The sequence below is a fragment of the Rhodamnia argentea genome, chromosome 1 (genome assembly GCF_020921035.1).
Source record: "Rhodamnia argentea isolate NSW1041297 chromosome 1, ASM2092103v1, whole genome shotgun sequence".
Lineage (NCBI taxonomy): Eukaryota > Viridiplantae > Streptophyta > Magnoliopsida > Myrtales > Myrtaceae > Rhodamnia > Rhodamnia argentea.
In genome coordinates, this window is record NC_063150.1 from 2069537 (window position 1) to 2088341 (window position 18805).

The following is an 18805-nucleotide window of genomic DNA, read 5'->3' on the forward strand; positions in this document are numbered from 1 at the left end:
CAAAATGGAAATTTCATATTATATCCGTCAATGTTAGCGTAAGTATCTATTAACTATTAAATCATGCCTTCGTCGAATTGTGAACTTTTAAAAGAGCTCGAGAAGGTTTCGCTCTCTCTTCCTATACCTCGTTTTGGGAAGAGATTTGAAATCCTTGCAAGACCTCTGTGCTCCGAGACAGAACATAAAATGATCAAGTTTCACAATTCCTCTTTTTACCCAAGAAAGCCAATCAACAATGTAATCTCCACGAGATAGAAAAGCCCGCAGGATGCTTTGGTTGGTGTACGTACATCCAACAACAAACAGAACTGAAAAGAGCGTACAAGGAACTCCATTAATGTCATCAGGACAACTAAATAGGCAAATTCTGAGAATTTTAAAGGCGAGAAAAAACAAGTTCTTGTAAACTAGCAAAGTCCGACACCTTTTTAACGGACAATTTTGATAGACGAGAAATTATGATTCCGACGATGATAAATAGAGATCTTGCACGTTCCCAATAGAAACGCAAGTGACAATCATAGTGTTACAGGTAACAGGGTGGCCCTTAATTACGACAAAGCCGAGCGAGATCCTGCTTCAACCTTATTAAATGGATAGACTTTATGGTGGTGAGGAAGTGTGGGTGACAACCAACAGTGGGGTTTTGGCTCCTTCGTGACTCCTCCTCAGCTCTTGAAACACGCTCAAATCGAAGGCTTGTAAAGAAGCAAGAAAAGCAGGGGTGTAACTTTCACTTCCAAATCTTAACCGACTTGTCATGACTGGTCGAGGCAATCATTTCCGTCACCGGCGACTGCGCCAACGCCGAAATAACACACTCGTGAGCTGCGACCGTCAGACACTTGTTCTCTACCATGTTCCACAATTCCAACGACTGCAGGGGATAAAGCGTACATCAAACAATTCAGTACTCAGGCTGAGAAACTAAAATGTAAGGATTGATAACAGCTAAAATTCCCACAAATCATTCAGTCCAAAGAAATCCATGTGATGTGCAACATCCACGGCAAGGAGTTGTAATTCCTTTTTAAAGCCCCTTCATGCCCAAAAAAGAATCTAAAATAGACTATCATTGCAAAAAGATCTGGAAAACACTTCTAGGGAGTAATTTATCCAACCAATTCTTTCTTAAGTACAAATCGGTTCCACAGGATAAGAAATGCACCCTAAATGTGATGGAAACGTCCTACAACGGAATTGCATTCTCAAAGTGAAATAAAAGCAATCATGTGCAGCGCATGTACCAACAATAGTAAGCCAATTATTACCTGGTAACAGCCAATAACCAAAAGATTGGAATATGTTGGATGGAACACGCATGAGTGAAACTTGTTTCCGCTGGAATTGAGTTCGTGAACACATTCACCAGAGGACAGTCGCCACACTCGAACAGTTTCCGGGCAGACAGATGCCAAATAATCTCCATTGGTGTCCCAGCTTAGAGAATGTACTTCTGACGGGTGCCCCTGGAAAAGTAAGAGTTTTCCCACTACAATTAGCGAACCGATTAGAATGTCCGCCACACTCTTGGAACCTATATACACAATTTTCTTTTATGACAAATTCAGAGCTCCCTTTCACTCTAGTGAAATACATATTGGTACCTTCAACAAGTGAGTCAGTCTGTCTGTCTCAACATCAAAGACGGACACCACATTAGTTGCTGCTGCAGCAAGCAGCTGCCCTATCCTGGGTTGAAATCTCACCTGCGCAATACCTCCCTGAACATCCAACAATGAAGTACTTCAAAACAGCTGCAGTCAGGTCTGAGAATTAAAATATCGGTCAAGATTTGTTTGCAACCTTGGAGACATGGGTGCATGAGTATTGATTGATACTCCAGAAGCGAATCTCACTGTTACTGTCGCAAGAGCAGAAAAGATCATTCTTCTTAGGGTGGAAGTCGAGGGACATCACTTGGGAGGCGTGTCCAGTAAATGACTTTAAGGAAAAGCTTGGCTGCAACACCCAAAGATCATAAGCACAATTCATTTTTGACCTATTTAGAGTGAAAGATGTTAGACAAGTAATAAAACGAGATAGAGACTATACTTGCGCTGCATCCCAAACCCGGACGGTGGTATCAAATGAAGACGTTGCCAATTGTGTCGTGTTTGGTCTGAAACGCACATCAGTGATTATGTGAGTATGTTCTTCTGGAGTGCTCTCAGTTTGAAATGTTTCCATATTCCAAAGGATAACCTATTGATGTCACGCAGTTAAGCATCTAATATCATCATATAATCAACATAACCATCTGACATTATGGACTAGGCAAAGTTTTCAGTACTTTGCACAACCCTCAAACACTACTGCAGACCTTAAATGCAGAAATTTTCACGCAGCACCAAGCTCTACAAACCAAGAACTTGAAGGAAGCATAATGTACAAACATTTAAAAAAAAAATTTATGATCCAGTGCCATTCGTCGCCTAGAAGCAAATGATGCTCAGTATCAATCTTTTTCCCAGGATAGTACTTGCCTTCTTGTCATGACCAGCACTTGCCAAATACTTCCCATCCGAAGAAAAATGACAGCAGACAACTTTGCTTTTGCTCTTGCGAATGGAACTAACTTCACTGAAGGAAAACTCTGAAAACGAAAAATAGAATCAGCTATCAACGTCTACTACACATAGAAGGAAGGAGTCGGCCAATTACCTTTTGAAGAATCTGCAGCATGTTCAGCAGCGTTCTGCTTTAGCTTTCCAAACATGTCTCTTCCATCACCAGCATCATGTGAGAGAAAAGACTCTACATTATCATCTAAAGAGCCAACATCGCCAAAATGATCTATGTCATCCTGCAATCCAGATGGAATGATAAACAAGGTCTGTGCCAATGACTTATAAGAGCGATGAGTTATCTAAAGGTGTTTCCCACACAAGATGCAGGTGCAACAATATATGCAGACCAAAAAGTGCAAAAGATAAATGTACTATGAGACTGGACACTCGTAGTTACATTCTTGCACGGATATTTCACCCATCTAAATAGGAATCTAGGCAGATTTTTTGTTCCTGAAATGACCACTTATGGTAGCATTCCAGCATCACCACTCCGGGAAATTAAACTAGCAGAGAATGCCTTCATAATTAAACAACTGGTTGGCACATTATAATTAGTTTGATTACTAAGGTGCACATTTACACGGTCGGACACTTGTGAAATGGAAAATCAGGTAACTGAGGACAATAATGACATTGCTACTGACAATAAGAAAGCAGAAGCCACAAGGATCACGAGCTAAAACAAGTACCAGCTGGTTTGCGGAAGATGTAAGACCGGCCAATCCATTTGAACCATACATCATCAAACCTTTCGACATACTGCCAGCTTGTTGCACATTGCTTGCCATGGAAACTCCATCACCAGGTGTATGAGTTGAAGGAGTAGATGGTTGTGAGTTAGGGGCTCCAACCGTAGTTCCTGTGCCTGTACTGTTAGCAGGTCCAGAAGATGACAGCCCCTTCCTCTTCCTGTTGTTCTGTTACATTAAATGCGAAAGTCATCACTTTGTCATTCAGAACAAAGATCCTATCTGAAAAGTACTGTCAATATTTTGAATAAGATTTTGGTCCAGTGAGTATTACTCAAAAGACATCCTGCAGTTAATCTGAAATTCGATTTCTAACATAGCTAAGGGTTTTCTTAATAGGAAAAGACAGAAATCATCTCTATGTAAGAGAAGGAGCCAAACCTGTTGCATTTGCTGTGACTGCAATGGATCCTGCTGCTGCTGAGATGAAGACTGTTGCGGCATATTCATCTGCAAAGGGTTGAAATTTGGCTTGGACAAAAAGCTCAAAGTGATATTGTAAAGCACTTAATGCTGGCGATGCACGTAAACCACTGAGTCAACAAACAGCATAAACTGTCTAATCTTGATGGCCTCCTCACGAGCACTTCTATTATTCTGATCTCAGAAAATGTCCTCAGGCAGAAACAAATTGAAAATGCCCTTTCAAGTAGATGCCTCACATTTCATGCAAAAGGATCAATCTAGACAAGGGGAAGGCACCATCTGTCTTGCTGGAAGTTAAAACATGAACCTTTTATTTTGGGTTTAATGTCACTGATGGTCCATGTACTTTTACTAGAAGATCCAAATCATTCCTTTACTTTTCAGAACGTGTCATACTTCCACAGTCACTTTTTCTCTTGCTGGTCGATTTTGCTGACATGGACCATCGGATTGCTGAAATGGACCCCGATTACATGTGTCGTATAATGGTTTGCTCAAAATATTTGTGGAGCGCCAAATAGCCGCCACATCAGGCAACATAAAACCTTAGAGAAAAAAAGTAAAACAGAGAGAGAGAGAGAGAGAGAGAGAGAGAGAGAGACACACACACACACACACACACACAGGTCGTCCATCAGGGTTGCCATGGCCACTAGCTCAAGTTCTAACTCACGGCAGCCATTGGCTGTTCGTGCTCAAGCTTAAGACTGCCATGGCCAAATCTAGGGCTGACAATAACTCGACCTCTTGGCAACAGCCACTCGATTTGAGTTTGAAACGGCATTGGCTGCTCGAGCTTCGAGCTTGTGGCAGTGGCCGCGAGAGCTCAAGGCTCGCAGCCATGGACACGTGATCAAGAGCTCGTGGCTGTGAACGGCTCGCTATGGCCATGCCCACTCGACCGCCAGATCTCGAGCTCTTGGCCCTGTGGTAACGATTCCTTTGGCATTACGACCTTTACTACAACGATGTTTCCTATGTACTAGGGTGTATATGCGACTCATTCAGATCGCCATTGGTCCAAAGAAGGGAAGAAGGAGGTGTTTCCATGACTCTACCACTCAGTCAATTCTGTTCCACTTAATCCCTATGGCCGCTCGAGCTCGAGCTTGTCTCATGACCATGGCTACTAGATCTCGAGCTTGAGGCTATCATGCCTCTTAAGCTCAAACTCTGGGTTTGTGGCTGCCATGGCCTTTCGAGCTCGAGTCTCCTGGTCATGGCCGCAAGTGGTGGTCATGAGTGCACAAGAACACGTCCGGGCTTCTTGTCCAAGAGGCTTGGGTTCGAAGACCTCAATTTGACAATTTGGGTGATGGTGTCGCCCTCTGTCACTTCACCTCTACCTGCTCGCTCAAGGAAACAAAAGTAACAATTGGGCATGAACTGTCGTGGTAGCTTTTAGTGGGCCTGTGGCTATGGAGGTTGTACTTGATTTTGTCAAGATGAGAGGGAAGAGAACAAAGGATAAAGGAAGAAGGTGAAGGGAAAATAACTGTAGATATATATATGTATACATATATACGTATACATATGTATGTATATATTTGTATGTATACGTATATACATATGTATATATATGTACATATGTATACATATGCATATATATAGAGAGTCGAGTCGACTTTGGTTTGAACAACAAAAAGACAAAGAAAACAAAATTTCCACCTTTGGTTTAAAAAAAGATAAAGAAAATCCATGACACTCTAATATTTAACTGCATTAACACCACTTTAACATATTCCACCACTGAACAGACATAGGGATGACAGGTGACACTTTCTGAAAAGTAGAGGCATGCTTTTGAACAGAAAAAAAAGAAAAAAAAAAAAGTAGAGGAGAGATTTGATTTTTTGGGCAAAAATGCAGGGACCGCTGATGACATTAACCCTTCTCTTTTCAATTTATTGCTGGAAGCAAAATATATACTCACAGCATCATGTCTTTTCCATTTTTCTCGTAACAAAATTGTATTTTACAAGAACGTCAACAATTGAAGCAAAACATTATTGATAGCATGACGACTTCTCCATTTTTCTTTTTGGTTACAAAATTTATCTCTTAGAAGCATACAATAAAGTTTCAGAATCATTCTGGCAAATAAATCAACACTGAAACCAATAACCATTCAGCAACAAAATGAAAAACTAGAAAGTGCCTCGTGCATGTACAACTATAGTAGAGCTTCACCCACGCGTTCAGAAACTGATATTACCTTTGATGAAGTAGATTGCATTGGAGAGCCTACAGATCCATCATTCGCAACCACCTGGCCTTCTTTTGCATTTAAAGTTCCCCTGGGTAGTCCTCTAAAGACTCGAGGATCCATGTCGCCAAAGATAGGTGAGTTATTGATGTTTCCATGTGTCTGAACTTGAGCTAAAAGCTGTTGCTGCTGTGGCTGTGGCAACAGCTGAAACTGATTTGGACTCTGTAAAAATGGTTTTTGGACCTGTGCACCTATACCTGGTCGAATCTGCTCAATACCCTGAAAAGAGATATTGGCCCGGCAAGATTTTAAGACAACACAATATGAATGCATGAACTTTCACCAGATAAACAGCGTACTCAACTCACCGTCAGAGGCCATCCTTTCAGTGGTAAATCACCTGCTCCAGGGTTCAATCCTTAATAATACAATAAGAGAAAAAGTTTGAATAAACAACAGAACACATAATGTGAACGGGAAGTGACTTTTGCTTAAAAATTAAGGTTGTCCACTCGATTATAGCAGAAAAGAGCCTAACTAAATGGGCGAGTTTCACACAAAGTTATCTTGTTCTTATAAGTTTAACTTGCTAAATGCTATAAGACTAAAATGAGGTTTGAATCTTTTGACTATATCTAGGGAATACGAAATGGCTCTAATCTTGCAATTGATTTAATGACCTAATAGGAGTCAATTGAATCCATTGCAATCACATTGAATCGATCAAGATGGAAAAATTGCATGTTCTTTATTTCTCATTGTAGAAAACTATTCAGAATTTCAAACATCAACAGGGAGCTCTATAGGAACAGTTTTTCACTGATATATTGCACATCCTTAGCTCATGAACCAAGTCCATTAATTTGATAACCATCCAATGTCTCATAACTTAACTGTGTTTTTGGAGAAAGACACGTGAATGGTAAGCTGAGGGCAATGTAAGGGACAATTACAAAGCTGAAGAAGGGAAAAAGCTTTGTAGCCATTCAGCTCAATTGAAATGCAGGCCTCTATCAATGAACAACTTAATTTACCTGCATTCCCAATTCCAGGTCTTGGCTGCATGACTCCCTGGCTGTAGATTGAAGAAGGGTTCATAGGCAATGACCTCGGAGTTCCACCCATGTTAACTTCACCTTTGATGTCCTACATGCCAGGAGCAAATGAAAATTAAGTGAAGAAAATAAGGGACAGAAAGTTAAAGGATTAGGTACTGCAGCTATGAACTGTCTGTCCTCTTGCCTGGATTTGTTGCAGTGCTGCCGTTACACTGCCAGAATTTCCTTGCACCAATTGACTGCAACAGGAAGATCAAGTTATCAGTTGCTATGTCCACAAGAGAATAAGAGTATCAAGAAAATGCATGCCATTTGACATGCAAAATTTACCCAGGATGACTTGATGTTGACTTTAGGAGGGCCAATCTAGCATCAAGAAGCGGTTGGGAAACCTGGGAATCCATTGGATTAGATAGTTTTAAGCGCTCCTCATACATTTTTGCTGCCAGTGCGCTGGCAGTAGGTTGCCCTAACATTCCTTCAGAGTTGACGGCATTTGCAGGACCTCCAAGTGAAGACTGAGCAGAGTCTCTTCTTTGCAGGTGGGCTGCTTGGCGCATGAACTGCAATTGTTGCATCTGCAGCTGCTGCTGCTGCTGCTGTTCTCTTGCTTTACCTTGTTGTGCCTACAAAATCACAGATCATACACTAAAGAAAATAACCTTCCAGATAACTTTAGATAAAGTCCCAATAAATATGAAGCCACCTCAATATATGCTGCAGCAGCTTCAGAATGTTTCTCGTTAGTCCTTGCAATAAATATATCCCAAAAGACTGACCACCACTCGAAAAGAAACCCCCCAGGAGCATCAATCGCTGCATGGACAGAAAACAAATTATTCCAAAACGGAGAATTAACCACGATACTCAACTTGAATGAACAATAGAGACACCAATTCAACTAATCGATACAAATTCCATCAACTGATTCACCAAGACTAAACATGAGAATTGTGAATTAGCCAGTATAATTCACAGGTCCTAATTCTTTTTACAAGCTCAAACTACAATCTTTGCGAGAAAAAAATGAGCACCTTTGACATAATGGGCTCTTACCCATCTATTAGAAAAGGAAAAGCGTGAGCTTCATTGAGTTGGACAGTCCTAGTTCCAATGTTTGTCTATGCATTATGAGGAAAAATATTAATTTGACAAAATCTGATTCCCTAATTCATGGAGTGAACTCTGCATCGGATTGGATTTTTTTTTTTTTTTGTACGCAAGTTAACTAAATCTCCCATCCACCTTCATCCCACAACAAATTAACCCATAAATTTATGCTGACTAAGCACTCAAGTAAACATTTAGCTCAACTGAATAATTTGAGTATGCGAGACAGTATTCAGTTTACTCATTGGAAAAATCAAACATGTTTAATTGACAGTGAGCAATTCTGAACCACACCAAAACGTAGAAACCATCATGAAGTTCCAAGAATGGCTAGCAATCCAGCGACCTTTCAGCTCCCTTTTGAGTTACCCAACCATGCACCTAAGCACAGCCTTAGGCTAAGTCCTACTTCATTTAGGCTCAAACTATGACTAAAAAAGTTCAGCATTGCTAAATAAATAATAAATAAACAGAAAAAACCCAAGTTTAGCGTCATCAATTCTGTCTTACCAACAGGATCTGGTGACACCTTCCCTTCAGTCATGAATGACTTCGCAGTGTTGTGCAGCTTCTTCTTAATTAAATAATCATAGATGTAAACGTCAAGCCTGCATAACCATAAAACCCGCAAAGAACAAGAGCGGAAAATTCTTAAGCCACACAATCCTCAGCAAAAATAAAGCTGAAAAAAGGAATCGACGAACTATCCCAAGATGAATTGCAGTAACACACATCTTATCCGCTTCCCAGTTGCTCTGATTCTGCGCCATTGTAGCTCTCCGACGCTGAATAACCAGCTCAAGAGCAGCTGAAACGGAAGCGCAAGCAATTTCAGCACATGCAATGAGGCGATCGGCCACAGTCCGATTCGGAATTGCAATTCACCATCGCGAATTGCCCATCCAGCTGGAATTGAACCACCAATCGAGCTCCTTCCGACTGGATTGAAACCTAAAACCGCGACGCCAATTCGATCTCCATTCAGAAAAGCCCCGAGATCGACAAAACTAAAAACCTCGACGACCGATTCGAATTCAGAGAAAATTTCGAGAATTTAATCACGCGATTATCTGCCACGCATTATTGCTCGGAGAGATCATCGAGAGTTGTTCTTCAGAATCTGGAAATTATGCTCAGGATTTTTTTTGGAAGAGTGAGAGTCTCACTTTCATCGTAGAAGGAGAAGGTAGCCTTTTGTAGGAGGTGGAGGTTCGGATATGGAGGCTCGGATCCGAAGCTCAGGTTCGATGGAGGGGTTAGCGATGACTTCAAACTTGGGTTGCTTCGGGTGTTTTGACACAGAGAGACAGAGAGAGGAGCGCCGTTGGATTGTCCGACGTGGAAGATTGGTCGGAAGGCAAGAGGCTCTTCAAAACAAGAAACCGTTGTGGGCAGGGAAAAAGCCACTGTTTAGATATATCCAGAAAATGACATAATGCACCCTCAATTTCTAATTTATTTAATATGATGTCTGGATTTTGGTTCAATGTTAACATCTCTAAATCACGTTAAACAAAGTAAAACTTCAAAAATAATACCATACATTAAACCAAAATTTATGAATCACATTGCACGAATAAAAAAAATTTAGGGACAACTCTGCATCATCGATATTACGGTTGTGTTGGGCGTTCGAATACCGGTTAGAACGGAATAGGATAAGGTGAGATTAGAAATCTTCTGAATATCCTCCGGTCGTTAGAGAATCTCAACCATTGGGATGATGTCTACTTCTCTCGATCGCTTGTTCTATATAGGCCATGGAAAACACTCCGACTAATGATATTCATGCACCATCCCCGATGTAGTCATCGATTTTGGCTTCTTGACACGACCTAAGGTCTCGTGATCAGAAGTGACGGCATCATCTTTGGGCTCCTTTTCAACCTAAGTCGACGGAACACGATTAGCTAGCTAGTGATGGCAATCGGCGAGGGCGGGAGGCGACGAAGATCACGCGATGGTCGAAAGTGACGACGATTGGGTGTCGCGGCGGCGGCCCTCGCATGGTGGCCGACAAAGCAAATATTCGAGCTACCAAACGTAGCTTAATGGTGTGTTTGTTTTATGAAAAATTTTACGTTGAAGGAAGTGATTTTACTCGAAATTTATTTTTAAGGAAAGTGGTTGACTTTTCTTATTTGGTTGTGTACATGAAATTGAGAGGGAAGTAGTAGTAGTAGTAGTAGTGGAGAGAGGTGTGTGCTTCCTAGTTTTGGATTGGTGTCTCTTTGGGGAAAATGATGTCCCCTTTCATGTGAGGGCAATTCATTTTCCAAGGACTTAGCATGCCAATTTTGATAGGTGGGAAACATTTTCGGTTGACCATTTTATTTTCTGGCATCCAAATAGGTGAAAAGTCGAAAAATATTTTCTTGAAAATAGTTATACTCCAAACAAACGTACCCCGAGATTGATATACGAAATTGATTTTTGTTGAGCGACGGGGTCTACATTTATTCCGGACATCATATTTGGTATGCATCGAGCGCAAATAAAGTATCCATGTCTGATTCGTAGTAGCAATTTCATGTATTTTGATTGGTGATGTTTTCTCTCCCATCTCAGCACACGGATGATTCTCGGGTTGCAGTACAACAACATGTGATTTAACGCGTGATTTCGAATTTCAACAAAGCTATTAGGGTGGAGAATTCATACCAAAAGGCTTTATAAGTTTCAAAAGTTGGGTTGGTCGTATCAAGTCATTGTCAGAGACATAGACTAGCGTGCTTCTATACTTTCTTCATAGAAGACCACAAAAATGTTCAGCCGGCAATCTAGGGATGCTATTGCATGTGGTTTTTACCTTAGTGAGAGAATATCATTCACAATATCTTCGTGCAAGAGAAATGGGCTTTCGTGAGTTGGGCTTAGAATATTTTCATGTGGGCTTGTCCATATATCGGACCCACTATAAAATCTAAACGATTTTGAAATTGCATAAACACAGCTGGGCGAAACCTAGGTTGGAATCAATGTGTGGTACATGAAATCAGTCGTTTTACCAACGGTTTTGGGTCGAAGGAACAGGGAAAGTGGCAAAGGATTTTTTTAACTTCTGAATTTCCGGGACATGTCGGTTAGAAACTCAATTTCCGGGCAAGTGAGCGCGCGCCCGAACCTTCGTGTCCGGGCTCTCGGCCTCTATTTGGCTACAAATTAGAAGCTTTTTTTGTACTCACGTTTTCTCTTGTAAGGAACCGGTAAGGTCAAGAAGCCTAAGATTTAGCATGCTCACTCATTCATATGTACATTGCCGAGTTTGCAAGGATATTCAAGAAATCTCTCAAAGTAAGGAATTTCGAATAGAATGATTCAAATTGGCAAAAAAGAACGTAAATGCTATGAATGCAATAAGGTGGGTCACTTTGAGAAATGAGTGCGCAAAAGCCCAATCAAAAGAAGAATGCTCTAGCCACATCTTGGACCCGACCAATCATCAAAGCGACGAAGAGGTAGCTAATCTGTGACTCAACATGAAGAGGACGAGGTAATCTTTGATGATATTCTTGTTGAGAGTAAGAAAATTTGATGAATTGCAAAGTGATTTTTAATGATTTTCTTGTCGAGAGTAAGAAAATTTCTAACGAAAGTTTCGTTGATTTAGTGAATCCATAAAGGAGAAATAACGTTGATTTAGAAAATAGGATTTGAATCTTTCAAAGTAAGTTTGAAAATTGAAATCACGGTTTGGAAAAAAAGAAGAAGAAGGGAAAATGATGAGCTGAGTTCCTCCTTTCAAAAAGGTTGAATGAAGCAAGAATGGAAGAAAAATTATGCTTGTTGGACATAATGTGACTCATGGAAATGATTGTGTTCACAGGCATGTTCAGTCCAAAAAGTGTTTGCATCTCTATCTGTATTTGTGCCATTGTGTTTTGGCAAATTTGGACGTGGGGCAAGAAATAATTTCTTCAAAGGAAATGTCTTTTTTCTGCTAAGGTTGAGGAGATTCCCATTGTAAGGAAATTTTGTATGGATCCAAAGTTGTCTAGAAATGAAGGAGCATACCATTTTATGGTCGAGGAATTAGCCGGTCGCCCTAAACAACATGCCCGGAAGTAAAACTCATTTTCTTGGCAGGTTAGCAGGTCCAGGCTCTCGGCTAGACCTCTGTTTTGGCCCCTTTTCTGAAGACTAATCGGGCGACCGGAAGCAGAAGAGCGGTTGCCCGTAAGTCTCACGGTCGAAGATTTTAGCCCTTCGGAGTGTGTCCGGTGGCCGGTCTTGTTTGGTTTTTGTATGGATAAAACCTGTAAGGTCTTACATGGGTCAGGTGGTGCATCGTATCAGTCACATGCAAAGCCACAAGTATTTCACGTGAAAAAAGAAAGGGCATATTTGCGCTATACCACACAAGTTCATGTATAGTGATATTTGAAAAAACATGCCTATTTTATTTTGGTGAATATGAAAAAAAAAAAAAAATCTAAGTTGTTTGAGAGTTTTGAGTTGATGAATGCTATATGCGCCTTTTTTCTTCATTTTGTTACTCATTTGACCATATGTAGGTAAAAATTTCAATTCAAGGATTGCAATTGGAACATGGTCGATCTAGAAGTTTCTGATGTCGGTATCTATGTTTTCCCTTGAAAAAAAGATCGTTTCATCAATTTAAACTCTATGTGAAAATTACCAAAAAAGTTCTAAATCTATTGCAATCGTGTCAATTCAGTTCTAAATTATTTTTTTGCCAATTCACTCCTAAATTTTTTGCAATTGTGCCGATTTAGTCTATCCAGCCAATTTTGGCCGACCGGTCTTGACGTGGATGCTAGTCAGAACTTCTTGTTCAACTATATAATATTTTAATATTTTTCAATTTTTTCTTTTATTTTTCTCTTTTGATCGTTTGCCGGAGGAAGAAGAAAAGACAGAGAAAAAAAAGTAATCTTTCTATGTCTATCAAAGGTGAAACAACATTACCCATGATACCGGCGAGGCCAAGCCTCGCCATCCCAAATTTGGCGAGGCTCGACCTCACCGTCGTCGAACGAGATCGGTCGAGACCTTGCCGGATCGCTATTTTTGTCTTAAATAAATGCTAGATTGCGGAGCGAAGAAAAAAAATGAGACACCTCCATCATCTTTCTCTCTGTGTTCCACGATGAACATTACAGGAACGATGACGAAGCGGGTGTTCCGGTCATCCGTGGGCCGTGAGAATAGTCGGCTTGACCACTATCCTCCTCCGTGTGCGGACCCGGGAGGAGGACGATGGTGTGCTACACCTCTTGGATCAGAGCTTCCCACTCATGGGCCTCGGGGTCGGTCGATATCGATTGCAATAGCGCGGTATAAGTAGATAATAGATATAGCCCTCTTGCTCCTCGTCCGCCGTCTGTGATTCAAAACATCTTCATTCTTTGTCTTTGTATCTCTCCCTCTCCAAGAAACGAAGAAACCTGCAAATTCGTTCAACCCCTCTCTCTCTCTCTCTCTCTCTCTCTCTCTCTCTCTCTCTCTCTCTCTCTCCAAGAAAATCAAGAACCCAGTGACTGAAATAGCCAAGATCGTTGACCCGATCTCACTAGTGACCGGCGGGGGTGAGCTTCGCCTGAGCCCGGTGAGTTCGACCTCGCCGGCCGGAGGAAGAAGAGGAGAAAAGAAAAGAAAAGAAAAGAATAAAAAATAAAATAAAAAAGTAAAAAATTTAAGAATTTAGAAATATTAAAATATTATGTTGCTGGATGGGTGGCGCTAGCCGACGTCCATGCTAGCATCGATCGGTCAAAATTAGAAGGATAGACTGAATTGACACAATTGCAAAAGGTTTAAGACTGAATCGGCAAAAAAAAGTTTAACAATGAATTGGCATAATAACATTAGGTTTATGACTTTTTATGTAATTCTCCCTATATTTTAAATATTTGGGCTCTCCAAAAAACACAACTGAAACAATGAGGTCATGCCACATATACAAAATGATTTTTTTTTCTATTAGAAAAGTTCGTCACTATTTCCCGCTAAGAAAATAAAAGTTAGTGTCACCATTCTCTTTCAAGATTAAGAAGTACTTTAATCCCTATGTGGAACCTAAATTTCATACTTTTCTCCGTCCTTTCGATCTTTTGTTACATCAACAAGGACTTCTTTTCAACAATACCATAGGAGAGTTTATACTAATCATATGATGGGTTGTTGCTTCTTGGGTCATATGCTACCGTGTGATCCAAGCACACACAATCACTTCTATCCATCTCTTAAACATGATGATCCCGATGATTGAAAAAAAAGACAAAAAGACAAAAAGAAACCCTATATCCTAATGAAACTTATGAGTTATAAAATACTGACTAGAACAGTTTTACCATGAGGAAGTTCGCCATGCTCGAAAGAATGCAACAAACACCTGTCTTTATTACAATCTATGGTGCTGGGATAGATAACCGGCTCAATGCGAACACTAGATTGCCTTACCCCAGCGTATGTTGCATGGCCATGAGCACCAGCGCCACCATTGTGTCTGATGGCCAACCGGTGCCGACGTGGACGCCGGTCAGAACCGACTATTTAGCTATATATTATTTTAATAATTTTCATTTTTTTTTCTCTTTTTCTTCGTCTGCTAGAGGAAGAAGAAAAGAGAGGAAAAGAAAGAAAGAAATCTTTCTATGTCTATCAAAGGTGAAACAACGTTAGCCATGATGTCGACGAGGCCAAGCCTCGCCATCCCAAATCCGGCAAGGGTCGACCTCACCGCTGTCGAGCGAGATCGGTCGAGACCTTGCTAGATCGCGGAGCAGAAGAAAAAAACAAGACACCTCCATCATCTTTCTCTCTATGTTCCACGATGAACATTGCAAGAACGGTGACGAAGCTGGTGTTTCAATTGTCCGTGTGCAGACCCGGGAGGAGGACGATGGTGTGCTACACCTGCTAGACCGGAGTTTTCCACTCGGGGGCCTCGGGGTTGGTCGATATCGATTACAATAGCGCGGTATAAGTAGATAATAGATATGGCCCTCCCGCTCCTCGCCCGCCGTATGCAATTCAAAACATCTTCATTCTTTGTCTTTGTCTCTCTCCCTCTCCAAGAAACGAAGAAACCGGCAAATTCATTCAACCCCAGTCTCTCTCTCTAAAAAAATAAAGAACGCAGCGACATATACTTACGAACTCCGTCATTGATGGCTAGGCGTCGGCAAACAGAAATAGCCAAGATCGCTGACCCGATCTCGCTAGTTGCCAATGGGGGTAAGCTTCGCCCGAGCTCGGTGAGGTCGACCTTGTTGGCTAGAGGAAGAGGAGGAGAAAAAAAAAAGAATAAAAAATAAAATAAAAATGTAAAAAATATTAAAATGTTATGTTGCTAGACGGGTGGTGCTAGCCGACATCCATGCAAGCACCGGTCTGCCGAAATTGGTTGGATAGACTGAATTAACACAATTACAAAAGGTTTATGACTGAATCGGCAAAAAAAAAAATATATTTAGTAATGAATTGACATAATTGCAATAGGTTTAGGACTTTTTAGGTAATTTTCCCTAGATTTTAAATATTTAGGCTCTCCAAAAAACACAACTCACACAATGAGGTCGTGCCACATATACAAAAATGATTTGTTGTTTCTATTAGGAAAGTTCGTCACTAATTCCCGTTAAGAAAATAAAAATTAGTTTAAGGACACGTGGATTTTTCCACACAAGTTTTATATATATATATATATATATATACACACACACACACACACATGTGTGTGTGTGTTTCTTGACATGGCCTTTTCTTTTTGTTTAATCACTATGCAATTGAATTTTTTTTCAAAAAAGCTCTAAATCTATTGTACTTTTGTCAATTCAATCCGAAACTTTTCGATTTTGGCAATTGAGTCATGAACCTTTTCACATTTTGACAGTTGAGTCCATCGATCCAATTTTGGCTGAAAATTATTGACATGGATGTTGGTTGTCTTACGTGGACTAATGATGACGGGGACAATTTTTAATTGTCTATTTTCCTTGCTTTTTTCTGTGCTAGCAAGGGTCACTAGCGATTGCCGGCCGCAGGCAAGATGATCCTCACCTAGATCTAGCGAGAGTCTTTGCGCCCTCGGCCATGGCCGACAGGGCCGGGAAGTCCTTACCTAGGGCCATTGCAGCCCTTCTAGAATTGGGCGATGGCTGCCTCGCCTGCGATCATCCCTGCGGGCGAGATCTTTGCGGCCGGCGAGGGTCCCCAGTAATCCTCGCCGGCACGGAAAATAATCACCGAATAAAAGCAAGGAAAATAAAGATAAAAAATTTCAAAAAAAATTATTAAAAAATTATCCGCGTCGCCGACGACCTTGTCACGTAGGATGATCGACTTCCACATAAGTGATTTCAGGTCAAAATTAGCTGAATAGACTCAATTGATAAAATTTGAAAAGATTTAAGATTGAATTAGCAAAAATACAATATGTTTAGGACTTTTTGGATAATTTTCCTCGTCCAATGCGTCTCATAGTGAATACGTTCGTAGTCTTTTTTTTTTTTTTCTGAGATAAATTCCGAGGTAAAAGACATCATGTATTGATGTGTAAACTAAAACATCTACCGGTCCCGTGCATCTGCACGCATTAGATTCTACTTCCTTTCTTAATCAGGGCAATTCATCCCATCCAGGTAGGTGGCACGCTGTAAACTGATCTTCTTCTCTTGCCAAGCAAAGATATAGAGAGAGGGGGGACAGTACGCAGGGTTTTTTTTTTTGGATCGGAAGAGACAGTACACAGTTTGGTTGATCCCATAAATGGAATTTAAAAGCTCCCATTGAATGAGCTCACGTAACAAAAGCAAAAAGCAAAAAGCAAAAGCGAAAAGCCTTCCTCTTCAAAACGATCAGCTGTCCGAAAGATTCGGCAGCCCCGCCAGCTCACGAAGCCTGTGAATCGGGAAACCAAGCTGAGCCATTTCCGGATAAGAAACAAGAAGCCCCGCCCCGAAAGTCAAAACCCTAAGTCGAACTGCATTAACTTCGATGGCGATGGAGCGCGAGTGAAGAAGACAGTTGGGTGGGGCTGGGAATGAATTGGATGGCCAATGGGGCAGATGAGACTCATTAACTCGAAGCAGCGTGGCGGTTGGCTCGTCGTGGGGCCATCTCTTTTAAAACAGAGAGAGCTCGTAACGCAGCGAAACGACATGGAGTCTTCGGCTATATTAAGGTTTGCCCTATAGCTGAACGCTGGCATGTGCAGTGAGCTCCTGAGCTTTCTTTGACCTCTCTTCGAGTTTGAGCGACGATGGGGTTTGGTTCACGTTGTGCCGTGGTTGCGCTCTTTTCTGCATTGCTGGTTGGTGCCGTCGTCGGAGACGCCGATGGCGTCAGAGACGGGAAGGGCTTGTTTCCTCACCCGCGTTTCTTTAAACGAGGGGGTCTAGGGCGTGGGATTTACAGGAAGGGTTTTAGGCACGGGAAGTTTGGTGGAGGCGGTCTTGGAGGAGGTGGGGGCTTAGGGGGTGGAGGTGGACTTGGAGGTGGGGCTGGCGGGGGTGCTGGAGGAGGCTTTGGCGGCGGGGGCGGTCTAGGAGGCGGGGGTGGTTTAGGAGGTGGAGCGGGTGGTGGGTTAGGAGGTGGGGCTGGTGGAGGTGGTGGGTTAGGCCATGGTGGAGGTCTTGGTGGAGGTGGTGGTCTCGGCGGTGGTGGGGGTTTAGGCCATGGAGGCGGTCTTGGTGGCGGTGGCGGTTTAGGTCATGGTGGTGGTATTGGAGGTGGAGCGGGTGGAGGGATAGGCCATGGAGGCGGCCTGGGAGGTGGCGGTGGACTTGGTGGTGGGGGAGGAGTAGGTGGAGGTGCTGGAGCCGGAGGTGGTCTCGGAGGCGGAGCAGGTGGTGGAGGTGGACTCGGAGGAGGAGCTGGAGGAGGCGGCGGCCTTGGTGGCGGTGGTGGTGGAGGCTTAGGTGGAGGGGGTGGTGCAGGAGGTGGCTTCGGTGGTGGTGCAGGAGGTGGTGGAGGTCTTGGCGGTGGTGCGGGCGGCGGAGGTGGATTTGGTGGTGGCGGGGGCGCCGGTGGAGGTGCTGGAGGAGGATTTGGTGCCGGCGGTGGGTTTGGCAAAGGCGGAGGTGTTGGTGGAGGAGTAGGCGGAGGAGGGGGCGGCGGCTTTGGTGGAGGAGGTGGTTTAGGGGGCGGCGGCGGAGCCGGATACGGCGGGGGCGCTGGGTTCGGAGCAGGGGGAGGTCACAAAAAATTGCATCCATGAGCTTTACGTGGTGTAATATGAAGGTGGCAGCATGCAATGACGCATGGGAAATTTGTGTTCCTTTTTCTTTTTCCCCACTTCGAATTTGCTTTCGTTATCTAATTAAGGAAGTGTCGTATGAAGAGAGAATTCTTCAATCAAGTCAGTTGCTTTCAGAACCGTCCTTATCATCTTCTTGCCTATGGATAAATTTAAATGTTCAACCTTAATCAACTTGTATATGCACGTGATTTGAAGGTGAATTTCTTGTAAATTAGCACTGTCCTTCTGTTAATTAAAATCTATCTCCTTTTAAAAGACATGTTGACTCCATCATGATTCAGATAGAGCAATTCATAATCATAAACAACGTGTTACGAGTGCTCTAAGCACAATGCTTAAGGGGACACAGATCAATTTTTCAAGTACCGACTACACGTATCGTATGGAAAATACGGGCTTGAAAGAGTTGACATTCTCCGTTTTCAACGAAACCAGTGCTTGGAAAGTCGTCG

General features: G+C 42.2%; 2 protein-coding genes across 3 annotated transcripts; one reads left to right on the plus strand and one right to left on the minus strand.

The window, feature by feature from the left end:
* Nucleotides 1-303: 303 nt before the first annotated feature.
* Nucleotides 304-9300, minus strand: LOC115743321 (transcriptional corepressor LEUNIG_HOMOLOG). Of its 2 annotated transcripts, XM_030678047.2 has the most exons (18): nucleotides 9047-9300; nucleotides 8861-8936; nucleotides 8639-8736; nucleotides 7725-7834; nucleotides 7349-7644; nucleotides 7203-7257; nucleotides 6995-7106; nucleotides 6329-6378; nucleotides 5967-6239; nucleotides 3707-3775; nucleotides 3266-3493; nucleotides 2668-2809; nucleotides 2490-2599; nucleotides 2059-2208; nucleotides 1810-1965; nucleotides 1611-1727; nucleotides 1275-1472; nucleotides 304-880 (listed from the first exon to the last, which is right to left on the minus strand). In XM_030678047.2, exons 2-18 carry the CDS (start codon nucleotides 8896-8898, stop codon nucleotides 737-739), a joined length of 2346 nt encoding a protein of 781 aa, XP_030533907.1. In that variant the 5' UTR covers nucleotides 8899-8936; nucleotides 9047-9300; the 3' UTR covers nucleotides 304-736. The 2 variants fall into 2 exon arrangements, with proteins under 2 accessions (XP_030533907.1, XP_030533908.1); XM_030678048.2 differs by having other exon boundaries at nucleotides 8861-9300.
* Nucleotides 9301-17217: 7917 nt separating this feature from the next.
* On the plus strand, nucleotides 17218-18553 carry LOC115743381 (glycine-rich protein 23-like). The gene is made up of 2 exons (XM_030678132.2): nucleotides 17218-17760; nucleotides 18223-18553. The coding sequence occupies exons 1-2, from the start codon at nucleotides 17355-17357 to the stop codon at nucleotides 18309-18311; spliced, it is 495 nt and encodes a 164-aa protein (XP_030533992.1). The 5' UTR covers nucleotides 17218-17354; the 3' UTR covers nucleotides 18312-18553.
* The last annotated feature ends 252 nt before the right edge of the window (nucleotides 18554-18805 follow it).